The sequence below is a fragment of the Prionailurus viverrinus genome, chromosome B3 (assembly GCF_022837055.1).
Source record: "Prionailurus viverrinus isolate Anna chromosome B3, UM_Priviv_1.0, whole genome shotgun sequence".
NCBI classification, from domain to species: domain Eukaryota; kingdom Metazoa; phylum Chordata; class Mammalia; order Carnivora; family Felidae; genus Prionailurus; species Prionailurus viverrinus.
This window is the reverse complement of record NC_062566.1, coordinates 106562324-106588472: the sequence shown is the minus strand read 5'-3', so window position 1 is coordinate 106588472 and position 26149 is coordinate 106562324. Positions and strand designations below refer to the sequence as shown.

General features: G+C 40.5%; 1 protein-coding gene across 4 annotated transcripts in view; it reads right to left on the bottom strand.

Annotated features, from left to right (window-relative positions):
* PPP1R36 (protein phosphatase 1 regulatory subunit 36) overlaps positions 1-26149 on the bottom strand; it is a 47027-nt gene that overhangs the window by 8559 nt on the left and 12319 nt on the right. Inside the window, exons 6-12 of one of the 4 annotated variants that reach the window (XM_047864277.1) lie at positions 24097-24195; positions 18942-19076; positions 9767-9809; positions 9279-9457; positions 9003-9194; positions 309-434; positions 72-170 (exon numbers count right to left, since the gene is read on the bottom strand). In XM_047864277.1, coding sequence (XP_047720233.1) covers positions 80-170; positions 309-434; positions 9003-9194; positions 9279-9457; positions 9767-9809; positions 18942-19076; positions 24097-24195 — 865 coding nt within the window. In that variant the 3' untranslated portion in view covers positions 72-79. Of the gene's footprint in view, positions 1-71; positions 171-265; positions 435-7913; positions 8480-9002; positions 9195-9278; positions 9458-9766; positions 9810-18941; positions 19077-24096; positions 24196-26149 lie in introns of those variants that run through there. The other 3 variants (XM_047864279.1, XM_047864278.1, XM_047864280.1) reach the window with 3 other exon arrangements.

The following is a 26149-nucleotide window of genomic DNA, read 5'->3' as shown; positions in this document are numbered from 1 at the left end:
AGGAGGAAGGCCAGGGTGCAAAGGAAGAGGTCTTGGACACTGAGGCCCTTGGCACAGCTCACCTGGACTGCCTCAGGTGTCACCCCCAGAGAGAAAGCCACCAGCGTGTGCCCAAACTCAGAGACAACAACATGAGCCTGCTGCAAGACACAGACTGCTCTGGAGACGATCTGCAAATACAACAGGGGACAGTTCACCCTGTGCTCTCGGTTCCCTGAAACTGCTTGCTTTCTGCAACCTGAAACTTGTTCAGAGGCAGGAGGGGTGAATGAAAATGGCCCCGGAGGAGTCAAATTTATTTTTCTTACTTTGCATAAAAATCAGCTGGGCGATCAGAATGCCATAAACGAAGTCCAAAATAGGATGATAGGGTTGGGCAGGCTGAATCCTGCAATAGTGATGTTTCAGATGCTCTAGATCCCTGGAGCAGGCAGCTTTAAAACAAAGACCAAACAGAAAAGAATTCTGCAGTCACCAGCAGAAGGCTAAGCAACAAGACCTCATCTTCCTGTGTAACGGAGAAGTCCTCACTATTCCTGAACCAACCCCGTGGTCCAGCTCAACAACACGAGGCCTCATGGCCCCGCAGTTTCCAGGTCTGAGTGCCGTGAGAACCCCTGGAAGCACTCCCTGCTATGCTCCACCCGTCTGCCTATCCAGACCCCTTATGTCTTCAAGACCCACCTCCGTGCCCACCTCTCACTGCCTCCACCTGATGGGCTCTCTCCCTTAAGCTCTAGTGCACTGTTTTTCTTGATTTGACATCCAGTCTCCTTTTTGAACCTGTATTTGTCTTATCTTTCCCCTGATGCCCAGAGAGCAACTTGCATAGAGGACAGCATGTTGTTCATCTCTGTGCCCACATATCAGAATCCTACAGAGGTATCTGCCGAACATTTTTTAAATCGAATTCTTATTTTAGGACAATTTTAAATTTAAAGAAAAATTGCAAAGATAACATAGAGAATTCCTGTATACCTTACACCCGGTTTCCCCTATTATTAACATCTTACATTAGTATGGTATATTTGCCACAATTAATGAACCAATAGTGATACATTACTATTAACTACAATCCACACCTTATTAAGATTTCCTTAATCTCTTCCTAATGTCCTTTTTCAATTTCAGGATTCTTTCCAAAATATTACATTTAAATTTTTTGAATGTTTATTAATTTTTGACAGAGAGAGAGAGAGAGAGAGAGAGAGCGTGCGCATGAGTGGGGGAGGGGCAGAGAGAGGGAGACACAGAATGTGAAGCAGGCTCCAGGCTCTGAGCTGTCAGCACAGAGCCCAACGCGGGGCTTGAACTCACAGACCATGAGATCATGACCTGAGCTGAAGTCAGACGTTTAACCAACTGAGCCACCCAGGCGCCCCTATATTACATTACATTTAGTCATCATGTGGCAGTTTCTCATAATTTCTTTCTTTTCTTTAAATTGAGATATAAGTCACTTACTATAAAATTCACTCGTTTAAAGTGTACAATTCAGGGATAGTATATTCATCATGTATAACCATTAACACTATCTAATGCACATTTTTATCAGCCCCAAATCAAATCCTGCCTGTTAGCAGTCACTCACCATTCCCTCCTCCCCTCAGCCTCTGGCAACCACTAGTCTACCTTGTCTTTATGGATTGCCCTATTCTAGACATTTCACACCATTGGAATCACAGGATATGTGGCTTTTTGTGTCTGGCGTCTTTCATACAGCATGATGTTTTTAAGCTTTATTCACATTGTAGCATGAATTAGTGCTTCATTCTTTATGGCTGCATAATATTCCATTGTATGGATATACCACATATTGTTTACCCATTCATCAATTGTTAGACATGTGGGTTGTTCCAGTTTTTTTAATCTATTATGAATGGTATTTCTATGAACATTTGTGTACATGTGTTTATGAAACATCTGTTTTCAATTCTCTTGGGTATATGTCTAAGAGTAGAATTGCTAGGTCATAAGGTGATTCTATACTTAACTTTTTGAGGAACAGACAACCTTTTTCCAAAGTGGCTGCATCATTTTACATCCCCACCAGCAATGTTGTGAAGGTTCTAATTATTCCAGATCCTCATCAACACTTGTTTTTGTCTGGCTTTTTGCTTATAGCCATCCCAGTGGGTACGAAATGGTATCTCATTGTGGTTTTGATTTGCATTTCCATAATGACTAATAACATTCAGCATTTTTTCATGTGCTTATGGCCAATTTCATGTCCTCCTTGGAATAATACCTGTTCAAATTCTTTGCCCTTTTAAAAATTTGATTATTTGAGAATATGCTTGATGGAACGAACAGCAGGCTAGAAGAAGCAGAGGAATGAATTAGTGACCCCAAAGACAGTAATGGAAAGTAATCAAGCTGAACAAAAGACCGAAAAAAGAATTATGCAAAACAAGAATAGACTTAGGAAACCCAGTGACTCCATCAAATGTAATAACATTTGTATTATAGGAGTCCCAGAAGGAGAAGACAGAGAAAAGGGGACAGAGAATTTATTTGAAGAAGTAATACCTGAAAACTTCCTTAATCTGAGAAAGGAAACAGATATCCAGATCCAGGAAGCACACAGAACTCCCAACAAAATCAATAAAAGCAGATCCATGTCAAGACAGATTATAATTAAAATGGCAAAATATAGTGATAAGGAAAAAATATTGGGGCACCTGGGTGGCTCAGTCAGTTAAGTGTCTGTCTCTTGGTTTTAGCTCGGGTCATGATCTCATGATTTGCGGGGTTGAGCTCCATGTAAGGCTCTGCACTGACAACACAGAGCCTGCTTGAGATTTTCTCTCTCTCCCTCTGTCCCTCCCCTACTCTCATGCTCTTTCTGTCTCTCTCTCACAATAAATAAACTTTAAAAAAAATATTAAAAGCAGCAAGATAAAGACAGTTATATACAAAGGAAACCCCATAAAGCTGTCAGCAGATTTTTCAGCAGAAACTTTCCAAGCCAGAAAGGAGGCATGATATATTCAACGTGATGAATGGGAAAAACCTGCAGCTAAGAATACTCTATACATGCACGCTTGGGTGGCTCAGTTGGTTAAGCATCCGACTTCAGCTCAGGTCATGATCTCACAGTTCGTGGGTTCAAGCCCCAGGTCAGGCTCTATGCTAACCACTCAGAACCTGGAGCCTGCTTCAGATTCTGTGTCTCCCTCTCTCTCTGCCCCTCCCTGGCTCATGCTCTGGCTCTCTCAAAAATAAACAAACATTAAAAAAAAAATAACAACAACAACAACACTCTATCCAGCAAGGCTATCATTTAGAATAAAAGGAGAGATGGTTTCCCAGACAAACAAAAACTAAAGGAGTTTATGACCATTAAACCAGCCCTGCAAGAAAAACTAAAGGGGACTTTTTGAGTGGAAAGGAAAGACCAAAAATGTCAGTTTGAAGGTCGGAAACACAAAAGCAGTAAAAATGAATATTCTATTTAAAAAATCATTCAAGGAACTCACAAAATAAAAGAATATAAAATATGACACTATATACCTAAAATGTGGGAGAGGAGTAAAGAATGGGCTCAACCTTAAATGACCATCAAATTAATAATATAGGCTGCTACGTGCAGAGGAAGTTATAAACAAACCTAATGGTAACCACAAATCAAAAACCACTAATAAATATGCAAAGAAGAAAGAGAAAGAAAATAAAATATATCACTAAAGAAAACCAGCAAACCATGAAAGAAGACAAGAGAGGGTCAGAGAAAATCTTCAGAAAGTAATAAAATAGCAATAAATACATATCTATTGATAATTACTTTGAATGTAAATGGACTAAATGCTCCAATAAAGACACATAGGGCAACAGAATGGATAAAACACAAGACCCATCTATTTGCTGCCTACAAAAGACTAATTTTAGACCTAAGGACACCTGCAGATTGAAAGTGAGAGGGTGGAGAAACATTTATCATGCAAATGGATGTCAAAAGAAAGCCAGAGTACCAATACTTATATTGGACAAAGTAGACTTTAAAACGAAGACTATAACAAGAGTCATAGAAGGACACTATCTAATAAGGGGGACAATCCAACAAGAAGATGTAACAATTATAAATATTTATTCAACAGAGATCTGCTTGGGATTCAATCTTCTCCCTTTCTCTCTGCTCCTCGTGAAAGCACATGTGCTCTCCCTCTCTCAAAATAAATAAACTTTAAAAAAAAACATAAAGAAACTAATCGATAATACAACCGTAGTAGGGGATTTTAACACCCCACTTACATCAATGGACAAACCATTTAAACAAAATCAACAAGGAAATAATGGCTTTGCTTTCTTTTTCTTTTTTTTTTTCAAAGTTTTTTTTATTTTTAAAGAGAGAGAGAGCGAGCAGGGGAGAGGCAGAGAGAGAGGGACAGAAAGAGAATCATGAGTAGGCTCTGCATTGTCAGTGTGGAGCCCGACATGGGGCTCAAACCCATGAACTAAGAAATCATGACCTGAACTGAAACCAGGAGTCAGATGCTTAACTGACTGAGCCACCCAGGTGCCCTGGAAAAAATGGCTTTGAATGACACACTGAATCAGATGGATTTAACAGACATATTCAGAACATTCCATCCTAAAACAGCAGAGTACACATTCTTTTCAAGTGCACATGGAACATTCTCCAGAACAGATCACATATTAGGCCACAAAACAAGCCTCAACAAATTAAAAAAGATCAAAGTCATACCATGCATCTTTTCTGACTACAACACTATGAAACTAGAAGTCAACCACAAGAAAAAATCTGGAAAGACCACAAATACATAGACATAAATAGCATGCTACTAAACAATGAATGAGTAAACCAAGAGATAAAAAAGAAATTAAAAAGTACATGGAAACAAATGAAAATGAAAACACGATGTTTCAAAACGTTTGGGATACAGCAAAAGTGTTTCCAATAGACTTTATAGCAATACAGGCTTATCTCAAGAAGCTAGAAAAATCTCAAATAAACAACCTAACCTTACACCTAAAGGAGCTATAAAAAGAACAAAACTTAAAACAAGCAAAGGAAGGAAATAATAAAGATTAGAGCAGAAATAAATGATATAGAAACTAAAACAAACAAACAAACAATAAAATAGATCAATGAAACCAGGAACTGGTTCTTTGAAAAAAGGTCATTAAAATTGATAAACTTCTGGTCAGGCTTATCAAGAAAAAAAGAAAAATCCCAAATAAATAAAATCACAAAATAGAGGAGAAATAACAACCAACACCACAGAAATACAAACAATTACAAGAGAATATTATGAAAAACTATATGCCAACAAATTGGACAACCGAGAAGAAATGGATAAATTCCTAGAAACGTACAACCTACCAAAACTGAAACAGGACAAAATAGAAAATTTGAACAGTCTGATTACCAGCAAAGAAATTGAAGCAGTATCCAACAATCTCCCAACAAACAAAAGTCCAGGACCAGATGGCTTCAAAGGCAAATTCTACCAAACATTTAAAGAAGAGTTAATACCTATTCTTCTCAAAGTATTCCAAAAAATAGAAAAAGGAAAACTTCCAAATTCATTTTATGAGGCCAGCATTACCCTGATATCAAAATCAGATAAAGATACCACAAAAGAGAGAGAGAGAGAGAGAGAGAGAGAGAGAGAGAAACTACAGGCCAATATCTATAATGAACATAGATGCGTAAATCCTCAACAAAATAGTAGCAAACCAAATCCAACAATACATTTAAAAACTCACTTATCACAATCAAATGATATTTATTCCTGGGTTGCAAAGGTGGTTCAATACTCAAAAATCAGTCGATGTGATACAGCACATCAATAATAGAGAAAGAATAAAAACCATATGATAATTTCAACAGACACAGAAAAAGCATTTGACAAAGTACAGCATCCATTCATGAAAAAAGCCCTCTGCAAAGTAGGTCTAGAGGGAACGTGTCTCAACATAAGAGAGGTCATATGAAAAACCCAGATCCCTGATCCACAGAAACTGTGAGACAATAAATGTTACTCTTTTAAGCCACTATGTTTTGGGGTAATTTGTTTCACAGCAATAGGTAACTAATACAGTTAGGAGTACTCCCCTCCTCGCTTCCCACTGCTCTGATCCCGTGTGCCTTCGAGTCTTACTTCCTCAGGGATGACTTCTCCTTCCCCTGCCCATTTCTCACATACCAGCAAGTCTCTGGTTACACACTCTTGGCATTCTTTTTCTCTTGTGCGGTATTCATCCCTACTTGATTAGTTCAGTATCTGAGTATGTTTCCCGTCTGTCTCTCCCCAAGACTTGTTGGTTCCAAGTCAGAGATGGCTATATTTTTTCCACACTGAATTCCTAGCACCAAACATGGTACCCAGCACAGAGTGGGGATATACCAACTATGGAATGAAAAAATGAGTAAACAAATGAAGGAATTGATAAATGATGTACACCAAAGCCTCGTTCAGAAGGGAGGTAGAGAAAAGCCTAACACCCTAGGAAAGATAGTTATAAAAGTCTCATAATTCCCAGGTTTTATTTTAAAATATCAAAAACTAGGGGCACGTGGGTGGCTCAGTCGGTTAAGTGTCTGACTTCCGCTCAGGTCATGATCTGCCGGTTCATGAGTTCGAGCCTCGTGTCAGCCTCTGTGCTGACAGCTCAGAGCCCTGAGCCTGCTTTGGATTCTGTGTCTCCCTCTCTCTTCTCCTCCCCTGCTCACACTCTGTCTGTATCTCTGTGTCTGTCTCTCTCTCAAAAATAAACATTAAAAAATTTTTAAACATTTTTAAATATAAAAAAATAAAAACCAAAAATAAAACCATGTCAACATATTCTAGATAGAAACTTGTCATGACGGAGTGTATTATAACCAAATTCTCTACGTAAAAGTCCAACAGAAGTTAGTTCATAGCCTGCGATTTTGATAAAAACTTTGCAGTTTTGGGGCGCCTGGGTGGCGCAGTCGGTTAAGCGTCCGACTTCAGCCAGGTCACGATCTTGCAGTCCGTGAGTTCGAGCCCCGCGTCGGGCTCTGGGCTGATGGCTCAGAGCCTGGAGCCTGTTTCCGATTCTGTGCCTCCCTCTCTCTCTGCCCCTCCCCCGTTCATGCTCTGTCTCTCTGTCCCAAAAATAAATAAACGTTGAAAAAAAAAAAAACTTTGCAGTTTTAATGGGAGTCGTCACCAGAATTGACTTGGATGGTAAGGAATAACAGCATTAAGACAGAGGGTATGTTGAAGCCATCCTGCGTTAGCCATAGGCTGGAGTTGATGTGCCTCTGCTCTTGATATTAAATCTGGGGAAGGTGTCCAGTTTTCTCTGTGAAATGAACGCATTTTTAGCTAAAGGCTAACAGGAGGATTTTTTTTTAATGTTTATTTTGAGAGAGCGAGAGAGAGCACATGTGCAAGTGGAGGAGGGGCAGAGAGAGAAGGAGAGAGAGAATCCCAAGCAGGCTCCATGCTGTCAGCACAGAGCCCAACGCAGGGCTCGGATCCATGAACTGTGAGTTCATGACCTAAGCCGAAGTTGGACGCTTAACCAACTAAGCCATCCAGGCACACCTAGAGCAGAGGCTCAATACATATTTGTTGTCAAATGAGTAAACGAAAGAATGAATGAAACGTATATGTTAAAAGCGTTTGAAATGAGCAAGATGTACTTTATATCTCAACGCAAAAAATAACATAGCCATCGAGATTTAATTTTAAAAACATTTTATTTCCCTTATAAAATTTCATTTTCAAATGTACCAAAGATACTCTCATAAAGTAAAAATGAACTTAGAAACAAACAAACAGAATGTTTCTTTTATTTTTTTAGGTGTTTTATTTATTTTTGAGAGAGCACAAGCAGGGGAGTGGCAGAGAGAAAGGGAGACAGAGGAGCCGAAGCAGGCTCTGCGCTGACAGCAGCAAGCCCAGCGTTGGGCTTGAACTCACGAACTGCAAGATCACGACATGAGTTGAAGTCGGATGCTCAACCAACTGAGCCACCCAGGCGCCCCCTAAACAGACTGTCTCTTCACTAGTCTACTAGAACACTGGTTAAACGTTCTAATACGTTACTCTAAATAGTCACATAGAAGCCAAGGAAGTAACTAAATAACAAAGCAAACTAGGAAATATAGGAAAATGAGCTTTTCAAGAGCTTTCTGAAATTTCTTTTAATAGTCCACTGTTGAACTTTTAACAAAATAATTTGAACAATTTAAAAAGCGTAATAATAATAAATATTAGTCCTATATAAAGTGATTAAGTTGAAGTAGTTTACTTCAAATGCAGGGACTTAATTACAGAACTGCAATGTACCAGGTTATTTAGGGAATGTTGTTTGAGAGGACAATGTTCTCGTGACTAAGTCCAGTGTATCCTGGATCCTCATGTTATTTCTTTCTATCAGGGAAGAATGTATCCCAGACATTCTTTTGTTTTCTTCTGGTTCAAGGGGGAGGAGGGTATGGGGGTTGAACTGACATCGAGGCTCCCCCAAGATGCCAACTCTGTGAAAAGAATTATTGGTATAGCTGAAGCAGTGTGGTCAAAGAATGAGGTGTATGGCTGTGGTTGTGTGCTTGTGCGTAAGCTACACACATACGTACACACATGCACATATTACACACACACATAGAAGTTTTCCCTGTTTCCACGAACTACCACTGTGATTTTAAATAGGGGTCCAAAAGCAGCCCACAGTAAGATTTTGTAATGGTTCTCCTCACACTTACCAGAGATATGTCTTCTAATGGAAAACCCTCAGCTTATGGAGTTTGCTACTCCCTCCTCCAAATGAGAACTATTTGAAGGCTAGCATAACTTTCTAGCAATGTTTTCTAGTCTAGATGGGTGTACCAAGAGCTGCCTGGGAAAGGAAGCAGGTACAGAGGGGAGGGGGTGGGTAGGAAGGTGGTGCTTTCATCTTCGTTCAACTTTCTGGCCTTGGCACGGCGTCTAAACCCCTGCCCCTCCCAGCCCAACCTAGCACACAACCCAGGGCTCTCCTTTCTCTCTCCTTGGACCACTTACTTTGGCATGAGCACAGAGTCCAGACTTTCCATGTGCTCTTGCATTGGGGCCGGGAGTTTGACGACTCCTTGAGGATACTTTTTCTCAAAGATATTCTGAGCTTTTTCTCTGAGAGATGGCAGCAGAGTAGACATGACTGGAGAGCGCATGTTAATGGCTTTTTTAATTGCTGGGCGTTTCGCCATCATTCTCCTGGGTGGGAAGAGGTAACATTTAGGTTACATCATCCAGTTTTCTAGAAATGTTCTCGAGCTTTGGAAAGTCAAAATGTCATACCTGAATTGTACAAAAGTCATGCGTTTCTTTTCCCCTCCTGATTCTTCCTCCTCACGCTTCCTCCGAGGAATGTTGAACATACTGGTACGAAAGAGCCTTCCTATTTCTTCCTCAATCTCTGTGAAGTGTTGACGTCGGAACACAATCCAAGCTACATACGTACAGAAAGTATAAAAGGACTACAACAGAAAACAGACAAGAATCACAGTGCACAGCTATGGTGGTAGGAACTCTCACCTGTCTATAGAACATTGCTAAGCAGACACGAACCCAGATACCCAATTTCTGCACATTCCTGAAAAGTGGTGGCAAATTACACATGTACTCACCTTTGCAAGAGGAAAATTTAAGACATGGCATATAGCTTGTTAGCATCCTTTGAAGAAAAGATATTCACTAAAAATAAGTGCCTGACACATGGCTATTGGTTCTTGGTCTACTTCATGTTTCATATAAAAGAGAAAAGCCCCAAAAGGTAACTGACTCACCTCAAAGAATTTCCAGTCTTTCTGTGTATCTGATCTTTTCTCCCTGCAATACAAAAAATCACAACTATACGTGGAGAGGGAAGTTCGATCTTTCAGCGATCTGGGCAAGCCCCTATCTTCAAAAGGATCAATACCCGTGGACTCAAGGCTATTTAGCCACATAAATGCTATCAAAAGGCATTGATGAATCCCAGTTATCTTTTTTTTCAACTTCTTAGGTTATCCAGATCAACACCCAATGCAAATTCAGGATAAACAAGACAGCAGGAAATGAACGTTTTTTTTGGTGATGTGAGCGTCGGGGAGAAAGGAGAGAGGGAAGGTGGTAAGGAGGTAACACGGGGTGTTACTAGGTAGGGAAATAAAGAACTAGAGGGTAAATCTAAAATGGAGAAAAAGACAAAGAATCAAATCTTAAACAAAAAGAAAATGATAAAAAAATATTTTCAAAAATGTCTAGTCGACTGGGACAGCAGTGTGCTCTTCCTTCTAGATGCAGTATGCACGCTGAGCCTTGTCTCCTAAAGGCAGGCATCTGCTCAGGAGTCCTTGTAACACAAATTCAATGTTAAGGATACTGTACTGACATGGGCACGCTTACTGAGCTTGGCCCCTCCCTAAGATGGGCCATTCTAGTTCTGATTCGCAGCCTGAGGAGAGCAGGCATGGCCGGCGGAGGACTGGAGAACTGATGGAGAAGGGCCGTGCACCTTCAATCACTTGATCACTCAAGGGGGCCGACGCTAGACGCAGGCACTCCAAGGCTGATTCTGGTCTCGCTTCTGCTTCTTGCTTTCAGAGTCAGAGACTCCAAGGATTGGCCCTTGTTATCAGATTTTCAAGAACTGTCCTGAACTCTGGTGGTCTGGGGCAGAAGACCCAAACCCCTCAGGACCTCCAGCCTTCTCACAGGGACTGCATGATCCGTGTGAGCCTACGTTAGCCCTCTGTTTGAAGGAAACACTGAAGAAGTGGTTCAGCTTTTACCAGGGTGGACCCCTCCCCTCCTGCAACATCTTCATTCACACACTGGTTTCCTCACGTGCAAGTCTTCAACAAGGAGCTAAGGCAATAAACACAGTGAGCGTGTACGAAGTACGGACTATGTGGCAAGCATTATGCTAAACCATTTAAATGATCATATTTAGTCCTCATAAGATCCCTACGGTGTAGTCAGCATTATCATTCTCACTTTACAGCTGAGGAGACTGAAGTCCAAAGACATATTTAATTAGGGACAGAGTCTGTACTAGAACTTGGGCCTGTCACAGCTCCACAACTGTCCCTGTAACCAGAATGCTAGAGAAAAAAAGCTTTTCCTTTAGAATATTTTGCAGAATAAAAACGTTAAACTACAGAGCCCAGCACAAGCTTTCGGGACAAGCCTCAGCGTCCTTCTGTGCCACCTGAGGCCCCCACCTGACAGGAGTGCTCATGTGGCATTTCCCCCCTTCCACGGCCTCTGCCAGCTGAAACCAGACACCCTGCAGACAAACCAACCAAACTCAGTTTCTGGAATAGCAAGTCAGCTTGCCTTCTGGGAGAAGACTGAGAGCAGCACTTGCGTTTGTACAATTCAAACCAGCACCATCTTAGTGAGGTTTTGAAATGACACAGAGATTGCACAGGAAACACACACTTTTTCCTCTTCTCTTTTCTTCTTCTCTTTTTAAACGTTAGAAGAGAAGGTACCATGAACCTCTTCTTCCCCTCAAGTTGCCATAAAACTGGGACTTCTTCTCCCTTAAAGCCTGAAGCAAACTAATGTAGCCTACACTGTGGAAATCAAGTACAAAATGTAACGGGCTTCTTCTTACCATTCTGATTTAGCTCCGCATATAAACCTGAAATGAGTCCAGGAAATGGAGGCAGAAAATGAGCACATTTGGGAACCTCCTAGTTTGATCTGCAAATTCATCTCTTAGTGAATTTTGAGTCGTTTTTCTTTTCAATTTTATTTCATAATTTTTATGTTAGGTACATAATAATTATAAATTGATTATAAATTTCAAATTTTACTGAGTATAAATAACAAATTTAAACACTCCAAATACTCAAATTGAAATAGGGTCTAAAAAAATTTTTTTTAATGTTTATTTTTGAGAGAGAGAGAGAGAGAGAGAGAGAGACAGAGCATGAGCAGGGGAAGGGAAGTGGGGTGGGGGGGGGACACAGAATCCAAAGCCAGCTCCAGGCTCTGAGTCGTCAGCACAGAGCCCAATGCAGGGCTCGAACTCATGAACCATGAGATCATAATCTGAGCCAGACACTTAACCGACTGAGCGAGACAGAGAGAGAGAGAGAGAGAGAGAGAGAGAGAGAGAGAGAGAGAGAGAATCTTAAGCAGGCTCCACACTCAACATGAAGCCCAATATGGGGCTCAATCCCACGATCCTGGATCATGACCTGAGCCGAAATCAAGAGTCAGACACTCAACTGACTGAGCCACCCAGGTGCGCCCACAAATGTAATTTTAAAATTTCTGGTAGCCACAGTAAAAAGAAACATGTGTAATTAATTTTAACAATACATTTATTGTATCCAAACCCTCAAATATTATTTTAATATGTAATCAATATTTTAGAATGATTGAGGTATTTCATCCATTTTTAGACTTTTCTGTACAGTGTATGTTTTACATTTATGGCACCTTTAAATATGGACCAGCTACATTCCAAGGGCTCAACAGCCCTTGCTAGTTGAGCTACCAACTAGCTAGTTGACTAGTTGCTACCAAGCTAGTCAGCAAAAATGCTGCACATTTCACCGGCAAGGGCAGGCTCCAAAGAGGGGAAAGCCAGCTTGGCGATAAATCCACAGATTTTCAGTGGCCTATTATCATGCTTTCTTATCCTTCTTGCTACATTAGACTCTTAGCACTAAGCCAAAATGAAGGAAATATATCATATTTTTAGTCATTCCTGGAAAAAAAAAGCCTAGGGCCAAACCTAAAGGGTTCCGGTTCCAAGAGAAGAAAAGTTATGATTCCCACTTATATCATGTTATGTTCCCATTCCCCATGCTGCTTTGGGTGAAACTGGGTTTAAATGAGGCTCAAGGGTTAGTCTGCACAAAGGAAGAGAAATATAAAAGGAATGTATTTGGGGGGAGGGGAAAGAGGCCTTACTGCATGTGACTGAGGGGGTGGGAATAGGGAATGGGGCTTAAGGATGATTTATAGACTGAGCTTTAATGAACCCCTTTCTCCTTATGCTCATCTGCACGCCAGCCTCTCTGGTCAGCCATGAGGTGCCAGCTGCAAAGGAGGGAGGTGGAAATCCTAGGGTACGGATGGGGGTGGAGCCCAAATTGGCCATAACCAAAGAATACGTCTAATTCTATGGCGGGAGCCACACAGAGAGAGGTTTTCTTATCTATCCTGGAAAACAGAGATCTTTTACTGAATATGTTCATCAAAATCGTGCCAAAGCCTGCTCGATATCAGGATTTTACAGATGTATTTAGAATAGAAAGGCATGTCCTCCTACTTCTCAAGAAACATGAAAGCACAAAATTAACAGCCCCTAAATTGCTGGTTCCTCTGAAGTCTTTAATTTAACTCCAGAGACAAATAGTGTAAGATGTCCTAGTCCAATATTAAGTGTGCATATATTAGACAAAAAAAGTCAGAAAATACACATGAGGATGTTCTCATGAGAATATGAACTTATTCACATTGGAAGTGAAATAAAGATATGTTAAAATCAGGTAATCACTCTTAACTGGCAAAAACTGTCCTCATCTTCTACATAAAAACAGCCAAAGGGGCGCCTGGGTGGCTCAGTCAGTTAAGCCCGTCTTTGGCTCAGGTCATGATCTCCGGTTTGTGAATTCAAGCCCTGCATCAGGCTCTGTGCTAAGAGCTCAGAGCCTGGAGCCTGCTTCCGATTCTGTCATGCTCTGTCTCTCTGTTTCTCAATAATAAATAAACATTAAAAAAATAAAAAATAAAAAAATAGCCAAAGAACAATAAAAACTCCACTGGAGGATATAATCAACACCCATGGCCAATTAACAACTTTTACTGGCAAAAACATGCTATAATCTGTTTTCCTCAATATCCTTTGTTTGCCTCTTTGACCTGCATGGAATCTGTTATGTGAATGGTGGGTGGTAAGCTCTAAATGGATTCTTCTCCAAACTGCTATCTGGCAGGCAGGAGAAAAGCAGGTGATGTTGCAAAAAGACCAGCACCTCCTAGTGATTAACTCGTAGTAAACTAAGGCAATCACTATCTTTCAAACAGAATGAGTTCTTTTAAAGTTTGTATAAAAATTAGATTGTAATAAAAATGTACCATTCCAAGTATAATAACTTGGGATGCCTGGGTGGTTCAGTCAGTTAACCATCTGACTTCGGCTCAGGTCATGACCTCGCAGTTTGTGATTTTGAGCCCCACACTGGGCTCTGTGCTGACAGCTCAGAACCTGGATCCTGCTTCAGATTCCGTGTCTCCATCTCTCTCTGCCCCTCCCCTGCCGGCTCTCTCTCTCTCAAAATTAAACATTAAAGGGGCGCCTGGGTGGCGCAGTCGGTTAAGCGTCCGACTTCAGCCAGGTCACGATCTCGCGGTCCGTGAGTTCGAGCCCCGCGTCGGGCTCTGGGCTGATGGCTCAGAGCCTGGAGCCTGTTTCCGATTCTGTGTCTCCCTCTCTCTCTGCCCCTCCCCCGTTCATGCTCTGTCTCTCTCTGTCCCAAAAATAAATAAACGTTGAAAAAAAAAAAAATTAAACATTAAAAAAAAGAATTTATCTTAAAAAAAATAACTGAAGTGTAGGTTCTATATCCACAGAACTAAAAGATATGATAAAATCTCTAATTATGATATAATTATTTATAGTTTGGGTTTTTAAATCTCAAAATTAGTCTGTACTGCATGCACATGTGCTTTTAAAGAGTAAACATTAAATATTGGCAATTCAATAATTTTTTTAGAGTAGGTGTTTTTTTAACTTTGTTGTGGACTGAAGGTTTGTGTCTCCCAGCCCCACCCCCAAATTCATATGTTGAAGCCTTAACAACCCCCATTGTGATAGCATTTAGAGGTAAGGTCTTAGTAATTAGGTTCAGATGACATCATGAGGGTAGAATCCCCATGATGGGATTAGTGTCAAGAAAAAAGGAGGCACCTGGTGACTCAGTTGGTTAAGCGTCTGACTTCAGCTCAGGCCTTGTGAGATCAAGCCCTATATGGGGCTCTCTGGGCTCTCTGCTATCAGCATAGGGCCCGTTTCTGGTTTCCAATCCTACCTCCCTCTCTCTGCCCCTCCCCTGCTCTCTCTCTCAAAAGTAAATAAACATTTAAAAAAGGAAAGGAGAGACCAGGGCTTTCTCTTTCCACCAACAAGGGCCCAGTGAGAAGGCAGCTGTCTGCAAGCCAAGAAGGGGGCCCTCACCAGAACTCGACAAGGCTGGCCTCCTGATCTCGGACTTCCAAGCTTCAGAATTATGAGAAAATAAAATTTCTGATGTTTAAGGCATTCAGTCTGTGGTAATTTGTTATGGCAGCCGAGCTGACTAATAACAAACCACAAATTCTAGTTTTCTCAATTTGAAGTGACAATTTGCAGACAGAAGAAATTAATGATGAGAAAAAGAAATTTTACAAGTGATTGAAAAGGAAATTGGAAAGCTGATGATGAACTTGTATGACTTTTGAATAGCATCAGAAACAAGGGCGTCTGGGTATCTCAGTTGGTCACGTGTCTGACTTCAGCTCAGGTTTGTGTGTTCAAACCCCACATCAGGCTCCCTGCTGTCAGCACAGAGCCCGCTTCAGATCCTCTGTCCCCCTCCCTCTCTGCCCCTTCCCTGCTCTCTCTGTCTCTGTCTCTCTCTCAAAAATAAACATTTAAAACATTTGTTAAAAAAAAATATCACAAAAACAGACAATCAGATCAATGGAACAATACAGAGAACCCAGAAATGGATCCACAAACATATGGCCAACTAGTCTTTGACAAAGCAGGAAAGAATATCCAATGGAATAAAGACAGTTTCTTCAGCAAATGGTGCTGGGAAAACTGGACAGCGACATGCAGAAGAATGAACCTGGACCACTTTCTTACACCATACACAAACATAAACACAAAACGGATGAAAGATCTAAATCTAAGACAGGAAGCCATCAAAATCCTAGAGGAGAAAGCAGGCAAAAACCTCTTTGACCTTGGCCACAGCAACTTCTTACTCAACACGTCTCCAGAGGCAAGGGAAACAAAAGCAAAAATGAACTACTGGGACCTCATCAAAATAAAAAGCTTCTGCACAGAGAAGGAAACAATCAGCAAAACTAAAAGGCAACCGACAGAAAGGGAAAAGATATTTGCAAATGATATATCAGATAAAGGGTTAGTATCCAAAATCTATAGAGAACTTATAAAACTCAACACCCAAAAAACAAATAATCCAGTGAAGAAATGGAAAAAGACACGAATAGACACTTCTCCAAAGATATCCAGATGGCTAACCGACACATGAAAAAATGCTCAACGTCACTGATCATCAGGGAAATACAAATCAAAACCACAACGAGATACCACCTCATACCTGTCAGAATGGCTAACATTAACAACTCAGGCAACAACAGATGTTGGGGAGGATGCAGAGAAAGAGGATCTCTTTTGCATTGCTGCTGGAAATGCAAGCTGGTGCAGCCACTCTGGAAAACAGTCTGGAGGTTCCTCAAAAAATTAAAAATAGAACTACCTTACGACCCAGCAATTGCACTACTAGGTATTTACCCAAGGGATACAGGTGTGCTGTTTCAAAGGGGCACATGCACCCCAATGTTTATAGCAGCACTATCAACAGTAGTCAAAGTATGGAAAGAGCCCAAATGTCCATTGGTTTATGAATGGATAGAGAAGATGTGATATATATATATATATACACACACACACAAATATATATATATACAATGGAATATTACTTGGCAATCAAAAAGAATGAAATCTTGCCATTTGCAACTATGTGGATGGAACCGAAGGGTATTATATGCTAAGCAAAACTAGTCAGAGAAAGACAAATATCACATGACCTCACTCATATGAGGACTTTAAGATACAGAACAGATGAACACAAGGGAAGGGAAGCAAAAATAATATAAAAACAGGGAGGAGGACAAAATATAAGAGATTCTTAAATATGGAGAACAAACAGAGGGTTACTGGAGGGGTTGTGGGAGGGGGGGATGGGCTAAATGGGTAAAGGGCATTAAGGAATCTACTCCTGAAATCATTGTTGCAGTATATGCTAACAAACTTGGATGTAGATTAAAAAAATAAATTAATTTTTTAAAAAGAAATTTAAAAAAAGAAACAAGGTATAAATGTTCAAATAAACAAAAATTCTTAACATTTTCATAATGTGTAAACACATAAACATCAAAAGGAAAGCAACAAACTAGAAAAACAAATAGGAAATCCTTGCTACATGAAACATAAATTATACAAATACCCAGTTTCTAGTTGATAAATGGTTAATACTAGATGAGGCAATAATTAATTTTAATAAATATAATAATCAGGCAATAAGTTATTTTATACAGAAAAAGAGCACAGACTCCAAACTCATGAAAGATATTCAAAAGTCAAATAGCTGTAAGCTTTTTATACAACTGCAAGCTATCAAAAAAATCAAACTAATAGAGCTAGGTACGCTTGCTGCTGATGGTGATACAAAATGGTTTAACCTTTTTGGAGAACATCCGGCAATATGTAACTAGAGCTAGGAAACTGTCCATGCCTTCTAGGTAAATACATTCTGGGCAATAAGCCATAAATAAATAGCCCAAATGGACAAAGTAGTTTATGTAAAGATATCCAATGCAGAAATATCACAAAGCAGAAAAACTGAAACCACATAATAAGCATGCACAGAAGGAATGGTGAAACAAACTGGTGTATTACACGGTAGAGTAACTATAGTGGCTATTCAAATTATGTAGGTGAAATTATGTAAGCAGAATAAGAGAATAAGGGACACAGAAAATGTAGAACATGAACAAAGCATATAGAAATATCTGTATCTTGACAATGTGGGGAATGCGGAGAGAAACCATGAATTGTGTTCTTTGCCTATGAAGTTAAAAATAAGAGTTTGGGGGGCGCCTGGGTGGCTCAGTCGGTTAAACGTCCGACTTCGGCTCAGGTCATGATCTCACGGTCCATGAGTTCGAGCCCCGTGTCGGGCTCTGTGCTGACAGCTCAGAGCCTGGAGCCCGTTTCAGATTCTGTGTCTCCCTCTCTCTCTGACCCTCCCCTGTTCATGCTCTGTCTCTCTCTGTCTCAAAAATAAACGTTAAAAAAAAAAAATTAAAAAAAAAAAAAAAATAAGAGTTCGGGCCACGGCCGTGGTATGGCCCTTGAGCCTGTTGTGAAACTGCTCAGAGGAGGAGATTTGGGGGGAGGGGGTCGGTGTTTAAGGATCAGAGTTTTCCCTCCAATGCCTCCCAACTCTCCTGTGATAAGACGCTTTTAAATTTTAATTACAGAGGGGTGCTTGGGTGTTTCAGTCAGTTAAGCTTCTGACTCTTGAATCTGCTCAGGTCATTATCACATGGTTCATGAGATGGAGCCCCAAGCCAGGCTCCGCACTGACAGTGTGGAGCCTGCTTGGAATTCTCTCTCTGCCCCTCCCCTGCCTGTGCATGTGCACATGTGCACACACACACTCTCAATATAAACTTTAAAAGATAAATTTTAATTACAGTAATATATAAACTGTCCTTCTAAGGCAAAGATCAACTCCCCACAAACAGCATCATCTTATGACCCCCACCTTACTAGCTTGCACCCACTACTATTGCTACAAAATGAGCAGCGGAAGGGGACACACCCAGGGCCCCCTGGGACACTGGCTCATCACCATGGGGACCCTGGCCAGCCACGGGAAGCCTTCCAGGTTGAGAGCAAGATTCTACTGAGCCAGTATATGCTGAGAGAAAAGTCTTTTAAACCTAAGCAGTGTCGATTCTGAGGTTCTTCGCATACTCACTTGGCTTTCTCAAACGAGACATCACGTGTGTTTGGGGCAGAGTCTCACCTGAGCCCAATTATTCTGTACAACAGGGAAGGAAACTTTTGCAAGGGCTCCCGAAATCAAATGGAAGGGTCTCAAGGATATGGATATGCACACACGTGGAGATCTCATGAAATCGTAAGTGTGCACTTACTTCCCGCAGCACATGTGATGCTTATCAGGCATTGCCAAGCCCAGGACAAGGACGCAGTACTTCTGTGCCAGGTAATTCTGCGCTGCTTCTAACTTCCTTATAACCAATTCCATCTCTTTCTTCTCTACAAGCCCCCTAAAAAGAAAACAATCATTTGGATTAATGTTGGCAAATGCCAACAGTAATCAGCGAACAGTCAGAAGGGTGAACTGTTTTGAAAGAAATAACAAGTGAGTCAACACATGTCACCTACCTTTTCATTTAGCTGATTTGAGCTATGGCAGAGGGATGGCTTTGATAGTTATCATTGTAATTAGCATCTCAGGTTCATGGTGAATTTTCACTTTTTTATAGATTCTTTATGCTATGTATTTCTAACGTTACATACAGGCAGTCCTAATTTATACCAAATAGCCCAGCAGCCTAACAAATTACCTATACTGGTTTCTGAGGCAGCTGGCAGCACATTTTCCTGCTGTTTTGCTGAAAGAGCTACTGGAGACTCTCCCAGGGCAGCTTCCCCTGGGTTCCTGATGTCACAAGGAAGTGTGAAGGCTCAGTGTTTGAACCACTCAACGCTTCCCTACTCTGAGTTCTGCGTTTGCTGAGGAAGCATGTGTGGACCACTAATCTGGGAGCTTTGGCATCAATTATAACAGCCTCGCTTCCCTGTGAAAACACTGCCCCAGTTCCAATTGAATTGCAAATGAACATTCCAAAAGACAACCTGTTACAGCATGTCTGGAGCCTAATTTTAGAAGTTTGTGCAGTACAGTATAGTACGAAACAACATTACTCACAACACATTCCAATGATTGCTATTGAAAAGTGCAGTGTCACTGGCTTTTTATCTGCCTTTTCATTTTCGGAAAGATTTAAACCCAATGAAATGCACCCTAAACAACAGGGACGAATTATTGCCCCTTCTGATGTTAACTACGAGCCTGACTGACCACATGAGGATATGCTGTGGAGGAAGGGGTTTAAGGATAATAGAGATATTTCAAAGCACAACACGTTATCACATGTGATGAGAAGGCTTGAGTCACTGGAATAAAATGAGTTTCTGGAATAAAGTGAGTTCCAACTTGAAATGCCCCAATTTCAAATAATCCAAACACCTATACCCACACCCACTTGCACCTCAATGGCCATGACTATGCCCACCTCCCTGCTTCCTTCAGCAGCCTCCCAGCCCAACCCTTTTCCCCCCTACTTTTCCAGAGCTGCCAGTAGCTAACATGCCTCTTTTGCTGTTGAAAACAAAACAACAAAAAAAAAATGCCTTGAAAACTTTTAGGCCAATGGTTCCAAAGCTGAAATATATGTAAGAATTGCCTGGGATACTCGCTGAAAGTGCAGATTCCTAATGCCATGCCCTCTCCAAGATCCTGACTTAGCAGGTCTGGGTAGAGCCTGGCATTTAAAACAAGCCCAGGTACAATCCTTTGGGAAAAAATTGATGATAATTTCATACACCATACAATTGATCATAACCTTGGGTCCAATGAGCTCTCTGGGAAATTTATCCTTCTTAGAAAAATTATCCAGGGGTGCCTGGGTGGCTCAGTCAGTTGAACATCTGAATCTTGATCTTGGCTCAGGTCATGACCTCATGGTTTGTGAGTTCGGACCCTGCATCAGGCTCTGTGCTGGCAGTGCAGAGGCTGCTTGGAATTCTCTCTCTCTCCCTCTCTCTGCCCTTCCCACACGCACGTTCTTTCTCTCTCAAAATAAATAAATAAGCTTTAAAAATTATCCAAAATTAAGGGGGAAATCTAATGCATGAAGATATTCAATAATCATTCAATTATTATCTATTTGTCTATTAGGAAAACTGGCAACTCCCAAAAATCTATAAAATGGAAGGGAAAAAGTAGTAATAATGCAGACTGTAGTAATACAGCCAGGTGCCACTTAAGGACTTGACATTTATTAACTTAACATATGAGTCCCCTAGGATTTATGCCAGCACCAAAGTCCATACCTTTAACCAGTATATGTGCTATACTGCCTTGTAAGTCAATCAGTCAATAACACACATTAGCTTGATGGAAAGTTATGCCACCATTAAAAATTATAATTATGAAGATTGTAATAACTTGAAAAATACTTACAATGTTCTAAAAACTATATAATTCGAGGGCGCCTGGGTGCTTCTGTCAGTTAATTGTCCGACTCTTGATTCTGGCTCAGGTCATGATCTCACAGTTTGTGAGTTTGAGCCCTGCTAACAGCACAGAGCCTACTTGGGATTCTCTCTCTCTCTCTCTCTCTCTCTCTCTCTCTCTCTCTCTGCCCCTTCCCCCCTGCTTGCTCTCTCTCAAATAAATAAACTTTAAAAAAATGAAAAACAAAAATAACATAATTTTGCCTTTGCTCAGAAGTCACAAATCCTAAGTGTAAACGGATAAACTCTGCATAAGAGAGCTTAGCTGACTGGTAGGGGGTGTGGACACACCGCACAGTGGCTTAGGCACAGGCCTGGGAGTTAGATCTGGGCTCCCATCTCAGCTCCACTACCAACGAGGCATGTCATCTCCAGCCAGCTGCTTAACCTCTCTGAGCCTTGGCTTCTTCATCTGTAAAATGGGGAAAAGGCTCCTTCCTCTGGAATCGGGACTTTGAGTCGTCTAAACCCTCCAAAGGATGTCTTTGTAGCCCTTTCAGCTCTCCCCTCACAGGCTGAAGGCTTTCCTCCCACGTGGCAGCCTCTGGTTTAAAATAATATGCATTATCTCATGTAATCTGGATGATAACTCTGCAAAGTGGATACTACCATTATCCCTGTTATACCTCAGTAGTTTGACCAAAATCAACTTTTTTCTTAAAGTTATTTAAGTCCAGATATTTCAATACAATCCGTATTTCTACTATAGTAAGTAAACTAATTACTGGAGGCCTGAAAGTGAAAAGTTATTCTAATTATTTCAGAATCACACCATAGAAGCAATCTTTTTTTTTTTTTTTAATGTTTATTTATTTTTGAGGGAGAGAGAGCAGGGGAAAGGCAGAGAGGGAAGAAGACACAGAATCCAAAGCAGGTTCCAGACTGAGCTGTCAGCACAGAGCCTGATGCGAGGCTCAAACTCAAGATCTGAGAGATCATGACCTGAGGTGAAGTCAGACACGTAACTGACTGAGCCACCCAGGCACCCCATGGAACCAATCATTTTAAGACTTGGATTTTTCTGTCATTCTGTAACCGATTCCTTCTAAAAAAGTCTACCTTATACCACTGTACTCTAATATGTTTTAGTGTGTTTTAAAAAAAAAAACCCAAGAGACCTTATTTCTCTGTTAATCTATTTCTAAAATGAAGAAATGAAGCAAAGGTCTCTGCCAGAGCAGCAATAACTCTCAGAATTAGAAAACGCCATATAAAATATAAGTGAATGTGCTGCCACAGTCTAATAAGTTCTTTTGGGGGAGACGATAAGACCCCTCAAACCTTCTGAGCCTACAGCTAGCTGAGCCCTTTTGCTTGCCACCACAGAAACCCTTCGTGAGCTCTGGCCACTCTGCAGTGAAAGCAGCCTTGAAATAACACGGATGTGGTATATTTTGATGGCTTTACTGGACCAGCAGTGTCTGAATTATTTATTTGGTTTTTTACAAAACTGCTGTCCAGATATATTTATCTATCCATAAAATGGTTTTCAAACTGCTTGGTTGTACACAAGGATTTTGCATTTTAAAAACATTCCACAGCAACAAATTGATGACTCTAACAGCATTTCTAACAGCTAAATCATTGGGTTGATTCCACACATACTGGGGAGGGCAGCCTGGGCACTTGGAAAGTTCCACGGTTTGCAAAAGGTCACCAAGCCTGAGAGGCATTGTTCTGCTCCGGACTCTGAGTTCCCAGATTCTTGCCCCATACAGCTCTGAGCCACCTCTGCCTAAAGCAGTGAAATTCTTCCTACGTAGCCTAAGAAATCTTGTTTTCTTCTGTAATATGGAATATAATTTTGGTCATATCTATCAATTTTCTTAATTCTTAGTTTTTTTCATTGGATGCTTACAAAAGCCCTAGCAGGGCTTTTAAGCATAAAGCAGGTTTTAAGCATAAAAAGCATAAAACCAAATATCTGTATCTGCACTGTCCAACATGGTAGCCATGAGCCACGTGTGGCTACTAAGCACTAACTGTGGTTAATCTGAACTGAGGAAATAAGTGTCAGATTTCAAAGATTTACTACAAAAAAAAAAAAAGCAAAGTATGTCATCAATAACATACATTACAATAACATACAATAACATTGACTATGTGTCTCAATGATATTTTTGAGTCACTGCATTAAATAAAATACATTATTAAACTTAATTTCACCTTTATCTTGTTTAAGATTTTTTGTTTGTAAGTACTCTCTAAGTCCAACATGGGATTCAAACTCATGACACTGAGATCAAGAATTGTATGCTCTACTGACTGAACCAGCCAGGCACCCCCGCCTTTATTTTTTATGTTTCTTAAATCTAGCTACTGAAAAAATTTGAAATTACATATGTGGCTCTCTTTATATTTCTACTGGGCAGTGCTGGTCTATACTATCTGGAATATTTTGTTGTTAGAATAACTATTTGAATTATTCAGTGAGCTTTAAAAACTAATGAACTCCTCCCATGTAAATATTTTAGCATACTCCAAAAATTAAAAAATTTCCATCATCTCTATTACTCAGCCATCAAAAAGAATGAAATCTTGCCTTTTGCAATGATGTGGATGGAGCCAGAGTGTATTATGCTAAGCGAAATAAGACAGAGAAAGACAAATACTGTAAGATTTCACTCTTATGTGGAATTTAAGAAACAAAACAGATGAACATATGGGGGAGGAAAGGAAAAATAAAATAAGAGAGAAACAGAGAGGGAGGCAAACCATAAGAGACTCTTAACTAAAGAGAACAAACCGAGGGTTGCTGGAAGGGAGGTGGGTGAGGGGATGGGCCAAACGGATAATAGGCATTAAGGAGGGCAACTGTGATGAGCACTGGGTGTTATGTGTAAGTAATGAATCACTAAATTCTCCTGAAACCAATGCTACACTGTATGTTAACTAACTTGATTTAAATAAACGCTTGAAAGAAAAAAGTCAGTTTTATTACTGGCAATGATAAAACTTTACAGCGCACTGCAAAGTCCTACTTACACCATGCAGCTTTTGGGTTTCTTTTCCAGGGCTATTTTTTCCAAGTAATGAGATAAATAGTACAATAATGCCATGAGGAAATTGTCAAGATTCTTATTCCTATGGGGAGAGTTGAAAGAAAGAAAGAAAGAAAGAAAGAAAGAAAGAAAGAAAGAAAGAAAGAGAAAGAAAGAAAAGAAAGAAAAATGAATGCTGACATATTTCAAATATAAAACTTCTCATAAAAATACATGGGCACATGACATAAGAATAAATAGAAGTACATGTTATCATGCCTATTACACAACTAATTTACCATTTAAAATTCTATCTACTGGGGCGCCTGGGTGGCTCAGTCGGTTGAGCATCTGACTTCGGCTCAGGTCACGATCTCACGGTCCATGAGTTTGAGCCCCGCGTCGGGCTCTGTGCTGACAGCTCAGAGCCTGGAGGCTGCTTCGGACTCTGTGTCTCCCTCTCTTTCTGACCCTCCCCCATTCATGCTCTCTCTCTCTCTGTCTCAAAAATAAATAAATATTAAAAAAAATTTTTTTTAATAAATAAATAAAATAAAATTCTATCTACTGAGGCACCTGGGTCCAACTCTCGATTTCAGCTCAGGTCATGGTCTCATGGTTCCTGAGATTGGATCCCAATCTGATCAGCAAGGAGCCTGCTTAGGATTCTCTCTCTCCCTCTTTCTCTCTGTCCCTCCCCTAGTTGCACAGTACACTCTTTCTCTCTCAAAACAAAAAAACAAACAAAAAAACTTAAAAATTCTGTCTACTATACTATTGAAGATGTAAGAAATTGGACTTTTGTAACCAAAACTTTTGGGGAGGTCACGCACTAAACTATAGTTTTGTTTATTAATTACTTTTCATTTTTAATAAGTTTTTATTATACAAATAATATTTTCCCATTCTTTAAAAAATTTTCACAAATGTGTAAAGTAAAAAGTCCTCTCCTCCCTTGCTACTATCCTACTTCCAAGTGGCAGCCGCTGCCAAGAGTGGCCTGAATCCTTTCTAAACTTTCCAAAGCACAGACAATTACATAGAAGGTCTTCCCCCACCAACACACCTACATACATACATACATACATACGCATGAATATATGCCTTAAATTTTTCTTTGGTAACAAAGAAGATAATGCTGTACACACAAGTCTTTGCAACTTGCTTTTGTCACTTACCTGCTTAGCATGGACCTCTTTCCTCGATACTATGGATCGATTTTCCTCATTCTCTTAAACAGCTGGGTAAAATATTCTATAACTCACAATTTATTTAAATAGTCCTCTATTGATGGATATGTAGGTCTTTTAGAAATGTTATCAATACTGCTGCAGTAATTATCCTGATGGCCACATTTCTGAGTAACTTCCTCAGAGTGAAACTGCTAGGGCATAGTGCAGAGCATATTAAAGTTTCATGGTTTTGCTCGAGGAAAAGGTTGCATTGATTCACAATCTAATTTGTTTAAAAACTACCGTGGGATGCATGCAGCAAAGGCAGTCCTACAAGGAAAAATTAGAAGCCTTTGTCTTCTTTCTAAATACTCTTACAAGATTTTTGCTACTTTCTTTCTAGCAAGTGGAAATTCTTACTGACATTCTTTCTTCAACTATACCTTGACAACAGGATGAACGTGAGCACTGCAGATTTTTTTTCCACGACATTAATATGTCCCTGTCCTAGGGTGGGTTCTCCCAGAAACAGACTCTGAGACAAAGACGTGGGATGTGCGCACAGGAAACATCAGTTGTGGGGTAGGGAAGTGAGACAGGAAAGGGAAGGAAGCCCACAAAGGGGGTGGTTAACAAGTTGGTTATCCCCGTGGACAAATGTAGTTCAGTCCCGGCGGGGAAAACTTCTCAGAGTTATCTCGATGGATGAAAGTTAGGATCTTTTTCTACCAACACTCCCTCCTCGCACAGCACTGACCGAAGGGACACTGACTCCCTAGTGCTCCCAGCTTGCCCTGTCGTCATCGTCGGGAGGAGTGTGCCCCTGCTGTGGAATAAAGCCTAAGGTGTTTGCCACAAACAGCCTTCACTAAACGTAAGGGAACC